General features: G+C 44.6%; 1 protein-coding gene across 10 annotated transcripts in view; it reads right to left on the bottom strand.

Annotated features, from left to right (window-relative positions):
• Nucleotides 1-9,775: 9,775 nt before the first annotated feature.
• The window catches only part of SLC4A4 (solute carrier family 4 member 4), a 231,478-nt gene continuing 219,412 nt past the window's right edge, over nucleotides 9,776-21,841 (bottom strand). For 7 of the 10 annotated variants that reach the window (XM_074905331.1, XM_074905328.1, XM_074905330.1 and 4 more), the window contains 4 exons: nucleotides 21,581-21,754; nucleotides 18,939-19,100; nucleotides 12,754-12,833; nucleotides 9,776-11,539 (listed from right to left, as the gene is read on the bottom strand). In XM_074905331.1, the coding sequence (XP_074761432.1) occupies nucleotides 11,434-11,539; nucleotides 12,754-12,833; nucleotides 18,939-19,100; nucleotides 21,581-21,754 (522 nt within the window). In that variant the 3' untranslated portion in view covers nucleotides 9,776-11,433. Of the gene's footprint in view, nucleotides 11,540-12,753; nucleotides 12,834-14,787; nucleotides 14,885-18,938; nucleotides 19,101-21,580; nucleotides 21,755-21,841 lie in introns of all 10 variants that reach the window. The other 3 variants (XM_074905327.1, XM_074905333.1, XM_074905334.1) reach the window with 1 other exon arrangement.

The following is a 21,841-nucleotide window of genomic DNA, read 5'->3' as shown; positions in this document are numbered from 1 at the left end:
GGCTATCAAGGGCTTAAAAAACTTGAAGCCTTGCTGGCAATCAGCAGATGAAGACAAAGGGCGTAGGATGTTCAGCTCCTTGCTATTCCCTCGCCTGCAAACGTGCCCATCCAAGCCCTGACCAGGGAGTTTCCATCTGCCTGGTGGTGGCTCTGGGGCTGCTGAACCCCACCAAGCTGATGGGTATTAGGGGATGCCCTAAAGTGCCACACAGGGACAGCAAAGCTATTAAAAAAAGCAAGCCTGGGGTGTCTTCTGTGAACAATAGCAGCCTCACCAGGCACAAAATGCTGGGATAGAAACATCTCATCTCTCTCTCTGCATGCTCTGAGAGACGAGAAACCAGGCCTGTGAGAAACTAAGACAAACAACCTGGGAAAGCAAAAGTTGAGGCTGATTGAAGAAATGCCTCAAACACTCGCAAGACAAAACTCTGAGTCACAGGGTGCATGCTGTGGAGGCCGAAGCTGATAACGCTGCCCCATGCAGCTGGGGGAGAGAGCCCTGTGGAGACAGGACGGCTCTGCTCTGGGGCACCTGGGCAGATTTCAAGGGCCATGTGTCCAGTGAATGAACTTTGCTTCATTATCCACGAAATGCATATTAAAGTTAACACCCCTCAATATGCTAACGAGGGCTGTCATGATCATGCTAATTACATCATCCCATGAAACACCTTGCCCCTCCCTGTACATGGGATACGTAGGTCTGTGGGTCAACCTAGGGGACAGACCCAAGGAAAGTGGGTATAAATCAAAGGGGAGAAGAAAGGACTGTCTCTCTCTCTGCCCCCCTCTCCCTGCCCCCCCCCCCCCCCCCCCCCCCCGGCCGTCTGGAGAGAGCAGTGAAGCGAAGAAGACGGATGCCAGCGAAAAAGACGGCTGCCTCCTAGAACCCTCGGCGGCGGGATCAGCGCAGGAACCCAGACCGGTGATCTGTATTCCCCCATTCCCTCTATCTCCCTCTTTTCCTTTTTCTATTAAGAAATGCAAAGCATATTATATTGCTCGCCACAACTTGCTCTGTATTTAGCCAATTATCGTGTGTTCAATAAGTACATTGTAGGTAGTTAATAAATGCTTGAACTTGGAGCCTTGTTGTCCACTTCAATTGGGGATTTACGAATCTGAGTCACTTGTCCCCCTCATCTGAGCGGGACGTGACACACACCAGCACGATGGCTGGGTAGGGCATTTGGCTACCGGCTCCCCAGCCCTTGGTTTGGCTGGCCGGCCAAAACCCACTCACGCTCACTGCATTTTGACTCCAAAAGCATGTGAGAAAACGCTGCCTAACTCAGCAGGAGGCTTTGGGCAGCCACATGCCTGCTCTGCCCTCTGTATTTATTTCATGGAAGTGTTTATTAACATTGGCGTTTGGGCTCCTGCTAGCTTTAATTATGTATGGAACAACCCAATTCTGCCCATCTTCCTCCCCACTGACTAATCAGGCAAATGATCACACCAAGCCATTAAAGAGATTGTATCCATGTCGTGGTTTGAAACCAGGACAATCCATTATTAAGGATTTTGTTTTAGCAACAGGCCACTTCTCCAAAAGAGCTCTCAGGACCTTCCCTGTGTATCCATCCCTGAGCCGACAGCCCTCTCCATCCCAGCCCAGCATGAAGGATGTGTCCCCTTTGCTCTGCACCAGAAGCTGCCCCTGGTTGCCTGGAGAGCTTCCAGCTTTTGGGATGGAGAAGCTACGTGTTGCACCACACCAGCAGAGAGAAAATAAAATCAGGAAATGCCCCAAGTCCCTACCCTGCCTGGGGAAAACAAAACTTTTGCTGGCAGCAGCCTGCACAGCACTCTGTGAGCGTGCCTGGAAGGCACTGGCATTGCACCCCATGACGGCAAAGCCACTGTCATTGCTTACGTGGGGACCCTGTGGGAGGAAAATAATGACCCAAAACATAATCAATTGCTGTTTAAAAAACCACAACTAAATAAACACAAACCACAACAATTATTTTGTTATTGAAACCAGTTGTCTTGAGAAAGCCCGGGCTGACAGGTACAGCAGCAGGGCTGCTCTTAGCTAATGCCACCCAGGAGCATTGACACGGTCAACAACACTCCCCCAAGGGACTCCCACCCAGTCCTCTGCCAAGTCAGGCAGAAATCACTTTCCTTTTCTACTCTTGTAGTAGAAGTGGGGCTTTTTGCCTGGTTTTGCTTTTATTTTTGTTTATTGGTCTTCTTCTTCCTGCCCTCAACACTGCAACAGGGATGAAGCACATTCACCTCATGAATTTTCATCTCTGCAGCTCTCTAACCCATTTGCAGAGATCTTGAAGAAGAAGCAAAGTCCTTGTTGTGGGTTTGTTGTGTTTTGTTTTTTTTTTCTAAATACCTTTGCTGCTCAGAGAAACCCTTCCTGATCAGTCTGTTTACTCATCAGGATGCCCAGCAAACCCTAGGCCACCTCCAGCACCTTTCTGCCAGGCAGCTTGCAAAACCCAAAGCAAAGAGTGCCATAAGGTTGGAGCAGGCAGTGCAAAAAGGACAGATTGAAAAATTAAACCCAAACCAAATACCTCTGCCAGACAAATACCCTTCCCAACCACAACTGTCTCAAGCAGTTAGTCACACTAACTTCACGGCTGGTACAACAGTAATTAAACAGCAATGCATTGCAGACACAGTGGCAGAGTGGGAGTAACATCACTAAAAGCTTCCAACCAGGGAAAGCAGGGCTGTGAGGGAGAAACTGTGCCATGAATTGCTGGAGGCACTAAAAACCAGTGGCACTGAATAAAACAGCTCCCATCATTGACCTCCCTGGTGCTCGTAGCCCAGCTGAGCAATGCCCAGGCTCCTGCAGAGAGGAAAGCACGTAAGTGTTCATTAATTGACGTGTAGCAGGGTGGGTTTCATAAAAATTGGAAAAACACCTCCAATCTTGCCACAGTCAGCCCACAGCATTGCCCAGCCGTTCAGGGGAACGCAGGGTGTTTTCTGCCTCCCTGCCAGGCATCTAACTTGTAGGGCAAGCAATTTGTTTGTGAAGAGCAGGTTAATCCAGCACAGAAATAAATGACTAACTTCTGTCTTTTTTTTCTTAAAAAATCTCTTACTAGATTCATAAAAGCATTATGAAACAGGTTAAAAGCGTTAGTTTATCTGCCTCTGACAACAACAGGGCTATTTGCTTTCCCAGTGACTCCTTTCCCCAGATGCTCAGACCAGAGTTTGCTCTTTTGGGCCAGCAGCACCCCTGCCATCAACTTCAACTACACAAAAACCCAGCAAGTAATGGGCTCATACCTCTTTTTAACTTAGTTTTTCTTTTATACTGCATACAGCACTTGCCTAAAAGGAGCAGCAAGTGTTTTTGCCTTGTCTTGACAGCCCAAACACCCACAGAGACAGGCTCAGAAAAGCTTTCTGGCCAGCTGGTAGGACATGAACAGCAATTTGTGAGGAAGGGGACCAGTCTGCAGGTGATGCTCATGCTGCCCAGCTCACACCCAGGGCTTTCAGCAGCTGCAAGGAATAAGTAATTTATTTCCCCAGGGGATAATTCTGGTACCCTAGTGCAGAAGTAGCTGCTCAAAACATGGTAGAGTCCTAAAATGCCATAAACCACTTTCCACAATGACAAAATGGGAGAGATGCTGGACAATATATCACTTTGGTCCCAGTTTAAGAGTGCAGAACTTGGTGCTACCTAAACCAAGCCTGCCAGGTCAGGTAGCAGAGCAGCAGCCAAAGAGAGAAAACTTTGGGGATCTGCAGCTTCGTTGTTGCATCAACAAACCGTGACCCATATTCCTTACTAAAGAGTTAGCTCAAAATACCCATATAAGTGTTTTAATGACCCCACCTCCTCCTGTGGCAGGGAGGGACAGGGTTTCTGGAGGAGTTGATGCTACATTACAATTCTCTATCATTGGGATGGCTGCTCATAACGTTAGTGGAGTCAGAGAGGTGTTGATGGTTGCTGTTGTCCCAGTCCCACATACTCACTGATTGTTATTCCTGGCCAAGGAACTGTGAGTGCAAAAAGCAAAGTTTGGTCATTATAAGTTTCGGCTCAGAAAACAGAGATTTCTTGGAGAAGCCCAGGCCATGTAGGGCTCACCCTTACCTGTCAGAAGAGGGCAGAGACACTGTGTGGCTCTGGGACCTCCTGGCCACTCTCCAGATCCAGCCCCACAGCTGGTCCCTGAGGTGAGCGCCATCACCCAAAACCCAGCGTCCCGCTGGCCACCCAACAGTGGGGTACTCAAAGCTAGGGGCTCGCATGCCTGAACCACACAGGATGGCTTCGCCGTGCTGGTTCTCAGCAAACATCTCCTCTGACTTGATCTCCCCCTGCGTAACACAGAATGGCAAAGTACCCACCCCGGGGAGAGCTGGGAAGGGCAAATAAAGCCCAAGTTCTGCCCAGGTGGGGAGCTAACCCTCAGTGTCTCAGGGCTGCCAAACCATCCCCCTGCCCTGGCTTCTCCCCTAGCCAAGGGCTGGCCGTGCTGCCCCGCTGTAGCATGATTCCCTCTGGTGCTGCCCACAGCCCTGGAGCTGGACTGCCAGAGCTCCCTGTGCCTGCTCCCCAGAAGTTGTGCACACAAGACATCTCTGTAACATGGTTCGCCCTTGTCTTGGGGAGCCTCTTTCTGCAAGCAAGTGTTTTGCAAGAGCAACAAAGCAGCCCCAGGAGGAAGATGGTGCCACACGAACCATCCATGGGAGTTGCACATCACTGTGATGGCTCCTGCCACATTGTGTCAGCAATATTTACCATTTTCTAAATGCTTCTGATGCAAAAATGCAGAGGCCGGTGCTTATTGAAGGGGAGACCTGTGGGAGGAGCACCTCAACACCACAGATATGCTGTAGGGCCAAGCATGCAGTGGCTCACAAGTTTCAGCACTGTGGTGTCATGCAAGGGAATTGCCCACCAGATAATGAGAAAAACCCGCAGGAAAGGATGAGGCGATTCAGCCAGTCCTTGGGGCAGCCCCTCTGGCAGGCTGCCCTGGTCCCTTGACAGCCCCATGGTGCTGAGGCTCTTGAGGCCCCAAATGCAGACCCTGAACACAGGTGCTGGTGGGGGCTCACCCCTTTCCCACCACATCCCAATGAAATAGTAGCCAAGGGTTTCTCTAGTGGTTGTCATAGAATCACAGAATGGTTTGGGTTGGAAGGGACATTAAAGATCATCTGGTTCCAACCCCCCTGCCATAGGCAGGGACACCTTCCCCCAGCCCAGGTTGCTCCAAGCCCTGTCCAACCTGGCCTGGAACACTGCCAGGGAGGGGGCAGCCACAGCTGCTCTGGGCAACCTGTGACAGTGTCTCACCACCCTCACAGGAAAGAATTACTTCCTTATAGCTAATCTAAGTCTACCCTCTTTTATTTTAAAACTGTTAACCCTCATCCTATCCCTACACCCCCTGATAAGGAGTCCCTCCCCACCTTTCCTGTAGCCCCCTTTAAGTACTGGAAGGCCGCTATAAGGTCTCCCCAGAGCCTTCTCCTCTCCATGTTGAAAACCCCAACTCTCTCAGCCTGTCCTCATAAGGGAGCTGCTCCAGTCCCCTGATCATCTTCGTAGCCTCCTCTGGACCTGCTCAAGCAGGTCTGTCTCCTTCTTATGTTGGGGGCCCCAGAGCTGGACACAGCACTGCAGGTGGGGTCTCATGAGGGTGGAGTAGAGGGGGAGAATCCCCTCCCTTGACCCACTGGCCACACTTCTCTTGATGCAGCCCAGGATACAGTTGGCTTTCTGGACTGCAAGCATGCATTGCTGGCTCATAGTCACTTTTCCACCCACCAATATCCCCAAGTCCTTCTCTGCAGAGCTGATCTCAGAATCGTCTAGGTTGGAAAAGACCTTGAAGATCATCCAGTCCAACCATTAACCTAACACTGACAGTTCCCAACTACACCAGATCCCTCAGCACTATGTCGACCCGACTCTTAAACACCTCCAGGGATGGGGACTCCACCACCAACCTGGGCAGCCCATTCCAATGCCCAACAACCCCTTCTGTAAAGAAATGCTTCCTAATATCCAGTCTAAACCTTCCCTGGCACAATTTGAGGCCATTACTTCTTGTCCTATCGCTTGTTACTTGGTTAAAGAGGCTCATCCCCAGCTCTCTGCACCCTCCTTTCAGGGAGCTGTAGAGGGCGATGAGGTCTCCCCTCAGCCTCCTCTTCTCCAGACTAAACACCCCCAGTTCCCTCAGCCGCTCCCCGTACGACCTGTGCTCCAGACCCCGCACCAGCTTCGTTGCCCTTCTCTGCACACGCTCGAGTCATTCAATGTCCTTTTTGTAGTGAGGGGCCCAAAACTGAACACAGAAATCGAGGTGCGGCCTCACCAGTGCCGAGTACAGGGGTCAGATCCCTTCCCTGTCCCTGCTGGCCACGCTATTGCTGACACAAGCCAGGATGCCATTGGCCTTCTTGGCCACCCGGGCACACTGCTGGCTCCTGTTCAGCCGCTGTCAATCAGTACCCCCAGGTCCCTCTCTGACTGGCAGCTCTCCAGCCACTCCTCCCCAAGCCTGTAGCGCTGCTGGGGGTTGTTGTGGCCCAAGGGCAGCCCCCGGCATTTGGCCTGATTGAAACTCCTACAGTTGGCCTTAGCCATCTCAGTGCACTCATTGCCAGCCTGTATTTGTGCTTGGGATTGCCATGACCCATGTGCAGGATCTTGCACTTGGCCATGTTGAACTTCATGAAGTTCACACAGGCCCACCTCTCCAGCCTGTCAAGGTCCCTCTGGATGGCATCCTGTCCCTCCAGCGTGTCAAATGTACCACATGGCTCACTGTTGTTGGCAGCGAACTTTGCTGAGGATTTTCATCATTTTCCAACCCTGCTCTTTGTCTTGATAGTGTTGGCCATGTTGAGCTACCACCAGAAGTCATCCCTGCACATGTATGGCAGCCAGGAAGCATCCCTCCCCGCTGCCCCTGGAACATGTGAAATAGGGGGTGCTGGTGAGCCCCAGGGGGCCACAGTGGGCCAGACCCTCACCTATGATAGGGAAAGAAATCAATCCTGTGGGCAGATTTTGAAAGGCCAGGAGCACAACCCCTGCCTGCTCAGGGAGAAGGGCAGTGTGTCCTCAACAGAGGCCATTTCCATAAGGCAACTTAACCTGCACAGAATGTTTTCTATGCCAGTCCCAAGTGATGTGTTTTAGCTGGCTTGATGGAGGTGTATGCTTGATGGGAGTGGGAACAGGAGATGTCCCAGCCCCATCTCCCACCACTGCCCAGGACCAAGCTCCTGGCACCACCACAGTGACCACAGTCCTTGGATTTGGGGTGCAAGGGGAAGCATCCCTGTTACTGGAGACATATTTCACAATTTTGTCTAAATCTAGGTTGGATTCAGTGTCCTGTGGCATCAAACTCCTCAAGGGCCTTCTCTGCATCACAAAACCACCTTTAGTGGGGTCAGTGAAGGCGCCTACATCTCCACCAGCACCTTTTTCTTGTCATGCTCCACTTCTCTTTGCAGCCTTCTGCCAGTGTGGTGCACAGTGAGGAATGGGCCAATAAAGGACCCACCAAGAAAAAAGCTGATTTGGGGCTGGGATTTGTACCTGGCTGCCGCCTTCTGTCACTACCTGGTACCTGTTGACTTACGGAGATGAGACTCGGGTCTCTTCACCTTTTTTTTGTGAACAAGTTGTATTTCACTCCTCAAAAAGCTTCAATATATTATTTCAAGAAAGAGTATGTCATTAAAACTCACTTTTACAGCCATATATCATAAATCCCTCTGTGATTTGTTAAGAGACTTCCCCTACATTTTTTACATGTATTTGCTAGACCTTTCCTAAGCATCCTCTTCCTCCAGAGAGTCACTAAGCATCTTCCCTTGGAAATCATGATTACAAAAACACTGATACGAGGATCTCAATTCAAACAAGACTTGAGAATGTAATGAGGAAAAACAAACACACAAACTCTCCAATAAATGCATAAAGTTACTTTATTTTCAGTATACATTTAATTTTGAAAAATATAAATGCTAAAATATTTCATCATCTTCATCTTTTGATTCCATAAAAGTCACAATAGAAAGCTTCATAAAACTGTAAAATACTATAATGTTATAAGGAATTTCATGTTTTATATTACTGGAAAAAAAATCATTTTAATATATTGAAATGTTTTCTGCTTTTTTCCTTTTTGTTCCACCATCTTGATCCACTTCATTTTATACTAATTTTTTATTCTTTCCTCCAAAACACATAGACTTACAAGAATTAAAAACAATAACAAAAGTATCTGAAAGTGCGTGTTGATTCAAAAAAACCAAAAAAATACAAAGATGTAACGGCCACGATGACAAATAAGCGTGGGCTACAGAGGCAGATGGCCACCATGTTCCCAGGTCTAGGACAAAGCTGGCTGCAGCTGGGTGGCTGACACTGGGTCCCACCATGAGCTGGGAACTGGCATGGTTTTGCTCTGGGAAGTTCACTTCTTGATGCCCGCCTCTGATTTCAAAGAGCTTTGGGTCTGTCTCCACACCTACTCCCAGAAGTGCTCACCCAGGCTTTTCCTATAAAATACCCAGTTCTGACTGAATTCTGATTCTCTTCCCTGCCTGCTGACTCCTGATGCCAGCAGAACTCTTGGTTGCTCTCTTTGTGGTTTTATTTTTTAAAGGAAAAAAACAACAAAAGAGACACAACCTCCAATGAAGTGCTAGTGTCAGGCACCAGGAAAGGAAACATGTCCATCCCCTGTCACCAGAGTTGTGTGTTTTTCATGGAAAGTTACAGAAACCTTTGTCCCATCCCTTCAGTAACGCCGCCCTCTGTACAACAGCTCCCTTGGGTTAAAATAAAAAAATTAAAATAAAAAAAAAAGAGAGAGAAAGATCTAGATCAGCAGTCAATACATTTCAAGTACATTTAACATGGTTCAAAAGTGGAAGACCTCATTTTTGTGGTGACATATCCCCTCCCCAGGTGCCAGTAGACAGGAGCCTGTGTGTGCGTGGGTGCAGTGCCCTGCCCACAAAGCCTACCGGGAGCAGGGAAGCCACTTCCCTCCATTCATCTGGTTCTATCTTTTCTCCATCCGTTATTGGGATCCTGACAAATGAAAGGTCCAGGCAAAGCACAAGCAGCTCCCGTGTACTCTGGAGGTGACACTCGAGTCCGTTTCCCCTTTGGGAGCTATGGACTTGTGCTGACCAAGGGATGGGAACTGTTGGTTGAAGCTGGCATTGCACTTCCCAGCTTATCCGTCCTCCAGCTAGTGAGGCCCAGCAGCGGAAGGGATCACAGAGTCGCTCCTTTTCTGGCCATTTCTGATGTTTCCCCAGCCTTTCAGAAGCAGATTTGGGCTGGGTTCCCGGACTGTTGATCTGAGAATCAACACACATTTCATGGAAGCTGAAACCGAGATCCTCAAGATCGAGTGGGGGAATGTACGGAGGTGTGTGCACGTGTGTGTGTGGTGCAGGTGCCTCTGCAGCTCCACTGTCCTTCTGCAGGAGATCAAGCTCAAACTATCAGGGTCTCTATCAACTCATTCTTTAACCAAAGAGCTGTAGGGAAAGTAAGGTGGCCAGCTGCTTCTACAGTCTATCTGGGAAGGAAAAGAATAGCCCTATTCTGCACTTCCCATTGCCGATACGGCTACTATGAGCGAGTAGATGCTAAAATTTGGCATATAAGGTCTCAGCACCATCATGAAATTCTGTTTACTTAACCAACATGGACTTTGGTTTCGCAAGGACAAAAGCAGCCGCAACGTGCCTGTCCTCTGCGGCAGAATTTTTCTCCATTGGGGAATTAAGCCCTTATAGCCAGGCTGTTTTTTTTTTTTTCGATGAAGCTTTTAGTGTGTTATGTGTAGTCCTCACATTTCATCAAAGAAACGTCTTGGTGAAGCCCAATTTCCCAAATGCATGTTTACATGCACACACAAGTACATGTGCATACAGGTTACAGAGAGAAAATCATCTCTCCCAAGGTGATATTGGCTTGCTTGGTTTAAAACCAAAAGGCTGGGCATGCCCAGGACTAGCCTGCTTTGTACTGATGCATCACCATGTACAGACAGGTGAGTCTAGGATCAAGCAGTCAAGATTTGGGGTAAATCCCATAGATTATGGTAAACAGATGTGGGATGCTAGAGGATGCCGATGTTTGCAAGCCTGGTGAACATAAGCGTTGGGATGAACATCCCAGTAGGCCATCTTTAGCCGTCTTTCTACTCCACTGTGTCGTCACTGTGCCTGAAGCACACCTGGTGTCTTCTCACGTATACACATACACACACGTGCACACACCGATGTCTCGAAAGAAATAATTCAAACAATACCATGTCGGAAATCAACAACATGAATACAATCAGCATCTGTCCACTGATGTCGGTAGCCAGTCAGTATTTTGCCTACCGACATTACATTTAAGACTCTTCCTAGATCACAAGAAATTTAAGTTACATCCCATCTCCTTCATAGTAAAGTTAATTACTTATTTAAAAATAAAATAAAATAACATTAATTAAAACAGATGCTTCAGAGTAGAAGGTGTTAATCAAACTGATCCAGCCCTATGCCATGTCCTGGAGATTGTGGTATGGTGTTGTGGTTTTGTGTTTTGTTTTGTGTGTGTTTTTTTATTTTTTTTGTAAAAATCACATTATATATGGTACAATACATTTTTTACAGAAAGCCTGGCATCTAGAAATAAGAGGTAGAACTACTCATAACTATATGTTTCCTGCTGCAGGAAAAATTCATTTTTCTTTACAGTAATTAAAAAAAGGTTAAAAAAATTGACAAAAAAAGTCATAGGTTAGGCCCCCATAATTTAAACAAAATAATCTAGGAAAATAACACTCTTCAATGTACCTGACGGATTAAGTCCATTAAAGTGTTTCTTTAAAAAAAAATTGCATAGGAAAGGGACATTTCAAAACACATGCTACAACGATGGCAATGGTTTGTCTGTGCTGGGAGTGAAGTACCTTTTCCTTTTCCTTCCTGTGTTAACTGCAAGTACAGGCTTTAAGAGCAAGTTAGTATTAGCAGCACTTTCCAGCATCTTTGAGCAGTGTAAGCAAGACATCGAATTAGCCTGGAGGTCAGTTTTGTTCTGCCAGACAACAAACAGACAAACAAAGAAACACTGATTCACAACTATGTAATGCCAGTTCCTCTGGCATCTCCCACAGGTACAATATGATATCCTTAAAACTTCCGCCCTCTGCTTGTAAATGAGAGAGGTGCGTGCATGTCGAAGCAACAGAGAAGGCAAAACAAGTCTTGGTCAGTGCGGGAAAACTGGGTGAGGAGGGATCAAGAGGAGATCTGCATGGGCAAGGGTGGAGGGGCACCATGGGGCATCTCATTTACCTATGCAGGTGGGGAGCAGAGAGCATTTTAGTATTTGGCTAGTGACAAAATAAATTCCATAAAAGATTTGACAGACAAATTACAAAGTAGTTTCTGTTCCCTTGCTCCTCCAGAAATAACCACTGTCTTCAGGCTCAAGTTCTATTCTAATTTGAGGCACAACTTTTACTGGAGTTCGTGGAGGGCTGCAAAGAAAAAGACAGACAAGGTAAGTGTGGGAACAACCTCCAAGCTTCCCAGCCATTCTTAACATGGTCTGCCGTGCTCAGGACTTCTGCTAGCACAGCTTCCCAGCAACTAAATCCCGAAAAGAAAAAATAATCTACAACTTGCAAAAGAAAATCAGTATCTTACAAACAAAACAAGAGGGGCAACTTGTGTAAACTGGGACTTAGTGGGACACCCAACAGGCGGTGTCACATCCAGAAACGGACCAAATGCTTGACTCCCAGTATTGGTTCTTTGCATTAGCTCATACAATACAGCTTTCTGAAATGGCAATATACAGATACCAAGTAAATAACCTTGGCAGGCAGTGGTAATATAGAGTGGGTCTCAAGATAAGACTCATACATCACTTAAGATAATTTTAATGAGTTGATCTCAGACTGCTCATGTCAGGAGGTAAAACCACCAACACCACTGACTGAGGAGCTCCAAGTATCCAGCACTTGTGCTTCCCACCAAGTTGTGGCAACACTCATACACTGCCTTTGAAATAATCTGTTTGCAGCCATTGAGATTAACTTCACACATCCTCTAACACTGGGAAGTGTAAATACTTCTTTGATATTTCAGAGGACTACTGCTGCCTTGGTCTAGATCCGACTCCTGGCACTGGGAAGTCCAAGGTGGCCCCAAGGGACTGAGCTTTGAGAAACTGTTACTTAACTCTTCCTTGCTGTAATTTAAGGTTATTATTAACTCTATTTTCCACCACAGACATGGGAAAATGGATTACTTCCTCTTTGCAACATCTTCTTAAATGGCTGAAGGAAAACATAACACCAATCTTCTCTTTTTTTTTTTTTTCTTTTTAAGGCTAAACAATCCCAATTAATTTAATTTTTCCCCTGTAGAAGTGCTTTCTGGACTCTTCCCAGTTACTCTGCATCTTTCTTCTGGTTTAGGCCCAAAACAAGCCACCAGTACTGCAGCTGGGGTCCTAACCAAAGCCAGTGGAGCCCACAGGCTCTCCACTCCCCATCCCAAGCACCGCAAGGCCGCATTGGTAGTCAACTTGGGATGCTGCAACCCTACATAGGGAATTTTCTCAAAGAGCTTTTGAAGATTTTCCTATAGGGGGACAGAAACTTTGCCTTGTTGCTTTTTGGTATACTGTAGGGTAACTAAGATGCTTTTGAGGAATCATTATAAAATGCATTTTTTGGGTGCTTACCTTGGCATGGTGTATGACTGAAGGAAAGGAATTGTATCAGCACGACGTATGGCGTTCAAGGAATGTTGGTGATTTTTCTCCTGTTGGGAAGGGAAGAAAGTCCTGTTTGTCACTGCCTGCAGCACTGATGGCTTCTCAAACCCAGCTTCAGTTTCCCCAGTATACTCTCATCTGTTTGGCAGTGCTTTTTTACTGCTGCCTGCCAGATGAATTTCACAGCTTGCAAATAAAAATACTCAATTTCTCACTCTCTCCTCCAAGATAAAAACCCTTGAACTGCTAACATGAGCAAAAGACTCATTTCCCAAGACTTTCACCACCTTTAGGTCTTGACACTTACCTTTTATCTACCCCTCTTTAGTTACCCTGTGATCCTCACTGGTGCACTCAAACACCTTGCAAGAAAATAGGTGGCTTGTTGCCTGTAATGCCTTTCCTTTTGTGGGGAAGTGTACTCTCTGTTAATAATAATCTTGTTCTTGCTATTGCTAAAAGGAAAGGTAATGTTAGTAGCATTATTAGGAATATACTTTGAATCGCAGAACACAGTTATATTCAAGAAGAATACCACAGTGTTGCTGGATTCTAGCTACTTTTTCTAGCCCACAAACTTTTTTTTTTAGAATTTTTTTCTTTACGTTGATTCTAATTAAATAACAGCAAATCAATAACTGGATTATAAAAATGTACAAATACGCAAAACAACTACTGCTCAGCTCAGGGGTGATCTACCCTGTGTTGTCTCAAAGGGCATTCCAGCAAACAGGTTTGCAGCAGAAATAACTTTTCCTTAACTCTATCAGCCTTAAGGTTGTTGAAAACAGTACATCTGATCATAAAATCCTGTGTAACAACATTTAGGATATAATTTGTTTTCAGCACATCAGGGTGTTTTCACAGAAAAATGAGAAGGATTTGTTTGGTTGTCTGAGACTAATTTTGCTCCTTTCCTTTTCCTTACAAGCAAAACACTGAAAATAACTAGCCAGGGAAACGTCTCTTTGTCTTTGGCTTTGTTTTATAATGCCAATCTCCAAGTGTTCCTTTATCTAAAAACCACAGAGCAATGCTTAGGATTGCCTAAGGTATCTAAATGCCACTGAAAGGCAAGGGACTTAGGTACCAGCTCTTAAACTCAAATGATAGTTTAACGATCTAAAGAGCTGCAGTTTTAGGTCCTACTTCTAGAAAACACAAGTCTTGCAGCAGTAGTAATTTATTACTATCATTCATATTTCTCCCCTCCTGTCTCATGACAAAACAGCTTATTTATCTCCAGATGGCAACCACTGCTCATAGCATTTTAAACAGTCAGTGCAAAGGCAGAAAAGTTCAGGTCAGTTGTTATTCTTGATTCCTCACTTAAAAGACTAGAATATGAAAATTGAAAATGACTGAAAATTAAGATCATAACAACCAATTACAGATATTAACATAAGAAATTAAAAAGAAGCAGAACAGCACAAACGCAAATCACCTAAGAAGACAAATATGTTAATAGTCAACTGATTACTGCCTTGTCAGTTTAATGGACAACGTGGATCAATACACATTTATTCTTTTAAACACTGATTTTTGCCACTGTTTGGGACCTAAGGAAACAAACAGTAACAGGACATCGATGCAGTTTAGACATGATGCAAATCCAGAAAACTAGTCTCAGAGGAAAAAAAAAAATCAAACCATCAGCACAGTCAACACAAAACAGCAAAGGTCAGAAAAGAGAGGAGGAGAGAGTGAGTGGCCAAGAGACCTGTTAATAGCAGGATAAAAGCACTTAAGCTGGAGGCACCAGAAGGAACAACACCAATTTTATAACGAGCAAAGAAAAAAGCTCACAACAGCAAAATCTGTCATTAATCAGAGGCCTGGAAATTAAAAAAAAGATAAAAAAACCCCAAAATAACAAGAAAAAGTACTTGTCAAGTAAAAGGAAAGCTCTTGTTTGTTTTTTTTTAATCACTCTGAAGATATATATATATTTGTACTGCAAGTCAGAGTCAAGCAGACATGCAAGAGGTTAATTCTACTCACTGTCAGCAGGTTTGCTATCACTTAGGAAAGGTTCCTGCTCCATGATGTCCATTGGTATTTTAATACTTGGGACTTTTTCTGAGTAGGGGCAGTCAGACTGTGAAAGAAACGTGTACAAGGTCTTAGAATATTTTCATTGCTCTCTCTCTTATCGTCTCCCACAAATTAAAATTATCCTTCATATAGTTTCTGTAGGAATGAGGAAAAGAAAAGAAGAAAAAAATAAAAAAGCATCATCCATCTTAGTTGCCTGCTGGTTTCCACCGGTTCCCCACTGTAGTCAACCTTCCCTCTTCCTTCATACTATGGAAGTAAAACAGATGGAAAGAATAATCTTATGTAGTTGGTATCTTCCCCTTCCACCACCTCACCAGTTTCTTTGCCACTAGCTTATAAGAAAATATCAATTCAGCTTGGAGTTGGCTGCAGGACATACAGGTGGAAAATGCATTTGTAGGCAGAAATTGCAGGGCACTGGGTTCCATGAAAGCTTACATTTTGTCCTGTTGTTGTCCTGTTGTGATTTCTGTAAAACCACTTTTTTTCTTTCCAATTGCTCTATGAGAACAAGGGCCAGACATGATATAGCACAGGTTCCTTAAGCTGGACTGACTGAACTCCCCCTTTTATTTAAGTCAGGTCAAACCCATTCTCAATTACATCTCTATTTATAGTAAAAGAGTTCATTAAATCCAGTGCCCTTGTAAGAATTCAATACTTCCAGACAGACAGGAGAAACAGCAAACTGGTCAAGTAGAGGCACAAGTGCAGAGAAAAGCTGTACACGGGGTCCCCTGGAGTTTGGGTACCAGCATGATTTATACCCCACTGGCTTCAATAATCCACCTGCTTACACTTAGTAAAGGGTACTTGGAATGGTTTTGCTTTTTTAAAATAAAAGTAACTTCTCATAATCAAGGAAAGGCTGATATTGCGTAATTTGGCAAAGGAAGTAAGGTGATACTCGCCAGAAACATTAACACATCTTTCTTCCTGGAGAGAACTAGACACCACACTGAGGATAACACTGGGGTGGAGGGAGTGAGACCTTCAACTCAGGGCAGGAAAACATTACAGAGGTCAGAGATCCGCTCTCACCGCATTATTATTACTATAATTTTTCAATTATTTTTTACCAGAAGTGACATCCAGTGCAGTATTTCATACTCCAATAGCAAAATGTTTCCTCAGGGGTAATTTTACAAGGCTGAGGGATAAGCATAGCTCAAATAAAGATAATTCTGCAGGAAAGCACTGAGACAATGAAGTCATCCCAAAATCCCCATCCACTTGGGGTCATGCTGTAAGCAGAGAATAAGAGCTGGGTAACCCTTCCAACATATCACCATTTCAGTGCTAATAAATATATTTAAGAGTTCTGCAGAACAGCAATGCTGATGTTCAAGATCTACATTAAACTTCACCATCTACAATGAACAGAGAGACAGAAAGTATCTGCAGTTGGCAAAAATGCCCCAAAGGGGAAAAGAGACCATTACACAGCACTCTGAAACTAAACAGGTGAGCTCAATATTTTTATAGAAAAAAATTTCTGTCCTTTCTCAGATCATACATTTTTGGACATAAAATTGGAGAGAAAACTAAGGCGCTTGAGTTTCTGTTAGGCAAACGCAGCAATTAGTTGCACTAATTCATACTTTGTAAAGACAAGCTGGAAAAAAAAATGCTGAGATTACCAAAAATGTTTCTTTGCAGCTCCTTTTTTGCTGGCCCTGATTGCGAGCAAACCCCCAGTGAGGACTAGGTGAGTTCTAACTAGTGCTGAGAGCAGGCTCCAATAATGACATGTTTTGCTGTACTCATTCATCTAACACAACCTGCACTAGCAATGCCCAGCAATCCTCTTTGCTGAACTCTGATCAGTGTATTGGTCACCAAATCCCACAGGACTCTGTGGGGATGTATTTCTGGAAGGGAAAGGGTGAAAATAATCAAACCAATAATGCTAAGTGCTTTTCATTCAGGAAGCTGGTTAAAGCAAGTGCTGAAAAAAAACCCCAAAACCAAGAAGAAGAGTTAAGAACCAACATTTTGTATAAATTCTCTTAGCCATTGGATCAATCACTGTACCCGAAATTCATGAAAAGACTGAGAAGAGAGCAGGTGGCTTAAAACATTGGAAATACAGGAGCCATGGCTGATGGATTCAAATCAGTCAAGAGGAGGGGATGGAGTCAAACCTCTGTTGACTATTTGTGGTAGGGCGTTTTCTCTCATTTCAGTTTGCACGAAGTTATCTGCTGAAGGAAACCCTCACCCTTGGCCTCCTCGGAACTGGAGGAATGACGGGAAAGCAGAGCTTGCTGTCTGACACAAGAGCCAGTCTCCCCAGCTGGGGTTCAGCTTCATTTAACAAGGTGTGGATCCAGGCTACCTCCCACAATGCTGCACCCTCACTTAAGAAATTCCTAGTTCTGTCTCTTGCAGTGTTACATGCTCTACTTTTGACAGCATATATTCTATATAGAAAGGCCTTTGCATACTTTCTCATTACAATAGCCTGACTTTCTTGCCTCTAACACAGATCTGCAAAGGTGTTGTATAGCTCTCACATAAAGGACTCGGATTCTAGTTTGTCCTTCATCAGGACAGGGATTGACTTTTCTGTCTTCTCAACCTTGATCAAAATCAGGAATTGGGATGGTCTGGGGGAACTCCTGGAGCTGCCATTTTCCTCTTGAAGACACCAGATGCATTATCTAATGCACAAGGAGGGCTGATTTGGTAGATCTGCTCTGTGAAGAAAGGATGCAGACAATACCTAGCAGAAACCCTCCAAACACACAGCGAGGCACAACCACTCCACAGCACCCACTGGTTTGGTGGCAGTGGGGGCACCTTTGGCCTTTGCTGCAAGAAGCTCTCCTGGCAGACACACTGACCCAGCAGCTCCTTCTCAGGGAGGTCACTGTTACCCATTTCATATCAACTAAGGAGGCCCAAGAGCAAGCAGACCAACTCTGGCAGACTGCACCAGGCTGCAGTTCCAAATTTGGGGGCTGCAGGGCAGTGACCTGGGCAGGAGTGCTCAAGAAAGGGCCACTTGACCTTTCCTGCTGCCAGCCTCCTCACAGAGTGCAATCCCAATCCCTTCTCATTTGTTTCTCCTGCTGTGTTAAAACCGGATTTTTTTCCCACTTCAGGTGATCTTACCTCTACCTGCACTATATATATGTGCACTTCTTCATGAACCCTGGACAGTTACATGAGCAGAACAAGTGACACTGTGCTTAGTACTCTTCATGTAGCCTAAAATTATTAAAGCCTAGCTCCCTTTTCACATTTTAAAAGGTAATGCTGACCAAGGCAGCCAGCTCTCCAAAGGCAGTTCACACTTACTATACAAAGTGCTATATAACCAGTGTGTTTAGCAGTTCAATATAAATTTACAGTATTTGAGTTCATGCTTGAGAATGTTTAAAGGCACGAGGACTACATTTCTTTATGTATAGTAAAAAATAGAACAGTCTAAGGCACATGGATCTAGTCTAGTCAGGTCACCGCGCTTAGTAATGACATAAGCAGCTACATTTCATTGTTTTACATCATGCTGCAAACTGAGATAGGACCAAAGAGCATACTGCAGAAGGGCATGTATGCTTTGAAAAGATTTAGGTCGTAAGTATTATCAACAGAAAGTAGTCTTTCCTGTAATATGGCAAGTCACACTTTTTTGTGCTTTTAAAAAGGCTAAGTAAAAAAATATCAAAAAAGAAAACCAGAATATATTCAGAAGTAACAGAGCTGCTGGCAAAATCCATTCTCCACCTAAAATGTAAAAGACAATGATGGGAGAGAAAGGTGATGGAGGTAAAGATGAACAAGGCAAGGTCATGAAAGGCGTTCTAGCAAAGGGACATCTCAGCAGGCATCTAGTGCTCCTGTGGAAAGTGTTATTTCATTCTTGGCAATGCAAGTACCACCTACCATGGGCTGGTGGCATCTGGGAAAGGGAAGGCAATGTAGAAAACAAGTTTTGTTTGGGGCTGATTTGCTGCAGCAGCAAAAGACTGAGCCGGTCAGCTTCAAAAGAGGCTGGGAAGTCCCCAGAGCTGGGGATGGGCATGGACCAACCCCCAGGATTAGGTAGCTAGAAATTAGTAATTTGACAAGAGCAGAAAGCTCCTTACATCATCATTGTCACTGTCCATACTGCCCTTCTTCTTTTTCTTCTTCTTCTCATCCTCTTTCTTTTTCTTGTCCTTTTCTGGAATGACGTCATCAAGAAAGCTTAAGTCATGCTGGGAGAAGAGGTAGTCCATGGCTTTTCTGACTGCCACAAGTGCCAGGATCTGAAAAGACAGAGAGGGACTTCTCAATCACAGCTTTTTAATTGGGAACACTGTGCATTCCTCTTGATGCTGCTTCTTAATCCCACGCACTTTAATTCTGGTTGTAAATGAACATAAAGAGAACAAGGTGAACAGCCTGGGGTATCTGTATCAACTTGTAAGTCTGAACCATGACTGCTTCATGTCAGAATAAACAGGAACAACATACAGAAAAAAGTACATAATCACTTAATAGTCATGTAGAGACAAAGGTCATCTTTAACATCCAACTGAAAGATATAATGCAAAATAACAAGCAGACAAAATACGAGTATTTTAATTTGGTTTTGGATTCAGCCTACATATGTAGGCTCACAGGGACAGCCTGAGTAACTGTCTTTACTTTCATTCCCACCACTTCCCCAGATGTGAGGAATTAGACAAAGGCCGAACTGTACCCTCAGAGTTTGCAGAATGAAGTTTACTAGGGTTGTGGCTGCATGGACCTGGAGGAAAAGCTTTTTCTGTGCAAGACTGCAAATCAAAGGCATCAGGAAAAAAAAAAAAGGGACACGTCTGAAATACTTGTTTACATCAATGCTGGGTTTAATACCACGAGTACACCAACAGACGAAAGCTTGACTTGGCTACTAAAATGTATAACCCATTCCCGACAACTTAAGACTTTAAGATGAAGAGTTTGTTGTGAGCAACAATGATCAATTGCACAAACAATTCTGAGGAAAGGATCTCAAGCTCTGACTTGCGTAACTTAAGATATGATTACAGAAGTGAGAAATTACTCAGGGGGTGGCAAGATGCCATGTAGACACCCATGATTATCCCACTATGAATGAACTCTGTATTAAAAGTGCTTTACCTTCAAATAAACAGAGGTTTGGCTATTGGACGAATCTTCACAAATTGGAAGTTTGCAGACTTTTTGTTCAGGAATGCAAATAATTGAGGTTTTGTCATCAGATCCAGCTACGTCTAAGCTGTGACTGTACCTTCACTGAGTTTGCATCATTATAACAAGCTTCAGCAGACTTTAGGGTTCACTCAGATTCTCTCCATTATTGGAAAAGAGTGTCCAGATCTTAGATTTAGCTTTCAACAGCAGTACAACATAGCCATGAAAATGCAATGGAATGGTGTGTCAGTGGGAACTGCTGATTTTTTTATGTCTGTCTATATGAGCATGTGTCCCAGCAAGAACATTTAAAGGATTTTTTTAGTTGCATCACCTTTTCTTGTCTCATTTCACCAGCATGAGAGAAGAAATGCCTGTCCTCATTCTGTTTTCTGCTTTCTCTCCCTCTCTCCCTTAAATAAGCACTGTATCTCATAACTGCACCCACAACTGATATTTTACTGGTCCATAAACCTGAAACCAGGTGACACTGGGCCCAGATTTCTTAAATGAGTTTCATAAAGCTTTGACTTTGCAGCAGTCTGACCCATCTCCAAACCAGAGACCAGACTCAGCAGAATCTCTGGACATGCAGCTATGGTCCTATTGGATCCACACTCGATCCATTTGGCCCTATGGCCACTCTCCTCCCTGCTGTTCCAGCTAAGCTACAGGTCAGGCATGAAGGTGGAGAAGGATCTACTCCGTGCTCCCTCATTTCAGATCCATGGTCACAGGTTTCAATGCCCAAGGCAAAGTGTCCATACAAACTGCCCTTAACACTTGGGGTTTTTTTTATTTGGTGCCTAATAGTGTCTATAGCTCTAGTAATAATCTAAATGCACAGAAAGCTGTTTTGCTGTTACCCTTCCTTGATGTAGAAATACTGTACCAGGCTGACTGCACAGTGTATATTTAAGAAACAGTTCTTCTGTGTGATGAGTATTTTACCCCTGAACATCCAAAATAAGTTTTAACATGATTCTGACATACATTATTAGAAAGAGGACATGCATCCTACAAACTTACATATCATCCTCTGATGTAAAACATGTGGATCAACATTACTGTTTTTTCACTCCAGTTCAAGGAAAAAGACATTCTTTTTTTTTTCTCTTGATTTAGCTAATCCTTTCTCTTCCTTTGGCACACCTCTTAGCAGTGTGCCTAATTCTTGGTTTTGTTAATTTGTGCTATTTAAAAGCAAGGGAGATATTTTCTGTAAAGTAATAGTGTGGACTAAGAAAGGAGAACAATGCACCTCTCATCTGTTCATGCAGCTCAGGGAGAAAACACAGCAAATCTAACCCTGGCAGGTTAGATTTGACCAGGAACTGCCAAAGCTAACTACACCTTTCCGGAAAAAAATTAACTTTCCAGGCTCGTTTTCCTCCAGAGGATTTACGTAAAGGCAGCCACAGCAACACTGACCCTGTGCAGTCTTACATCAGTGCCATGAATGGAGGCAGAGCCCGGAGCTAGGGATTTGACAGGAGGAGGTTGGATTAGCCTGTTTATGGGAGGGAATGACCATGTGTGGAAGGCACAGGCTGCAAAAGGGAGGGATGTGAAGGAGACCGTCACCTACCATGACAGGGAATATGATAGCAGCCACAGTCGACTTGAGGATCCAGAGGAGGGCCAGGCACACCACCTGCAGGAAGGTGAACAGATGGACCCTGCGCAGTGGGACGTGACGCAAGTAAATAAAGTCCGGCTGGTGCTTTAGAGGCATCAAAAGAAGCTTCAGACGATCCATGAACTGAAAAGAAAAAGAAAAAGACACTTAAATGAAATGCAGGATACCATAAGGGAGATACAAAAGCATTATTACACTATGAAGTGCGAC

The sequence above is a fragment of the Athene noctua genome, chromosome 4 (genome assembly GCF_965140245.1).
Source record: "Athene noctua chromosome 4, bAthNoc1.hap1.1, whole genome shotgun sequence".
In the NCBI taxonomy this organism is placed as follows: domain Eukaryota; kingdom Metazoa; phylum Chordata; class Aves; order Strigiformes; family Strigidae; genus Athene; species Athene noctua.
The sequence above is the reverse complement of the archived record's forward strand: the minus strand, read 5'-3'. Positions and strand labels throughout refer to the sequence as shown.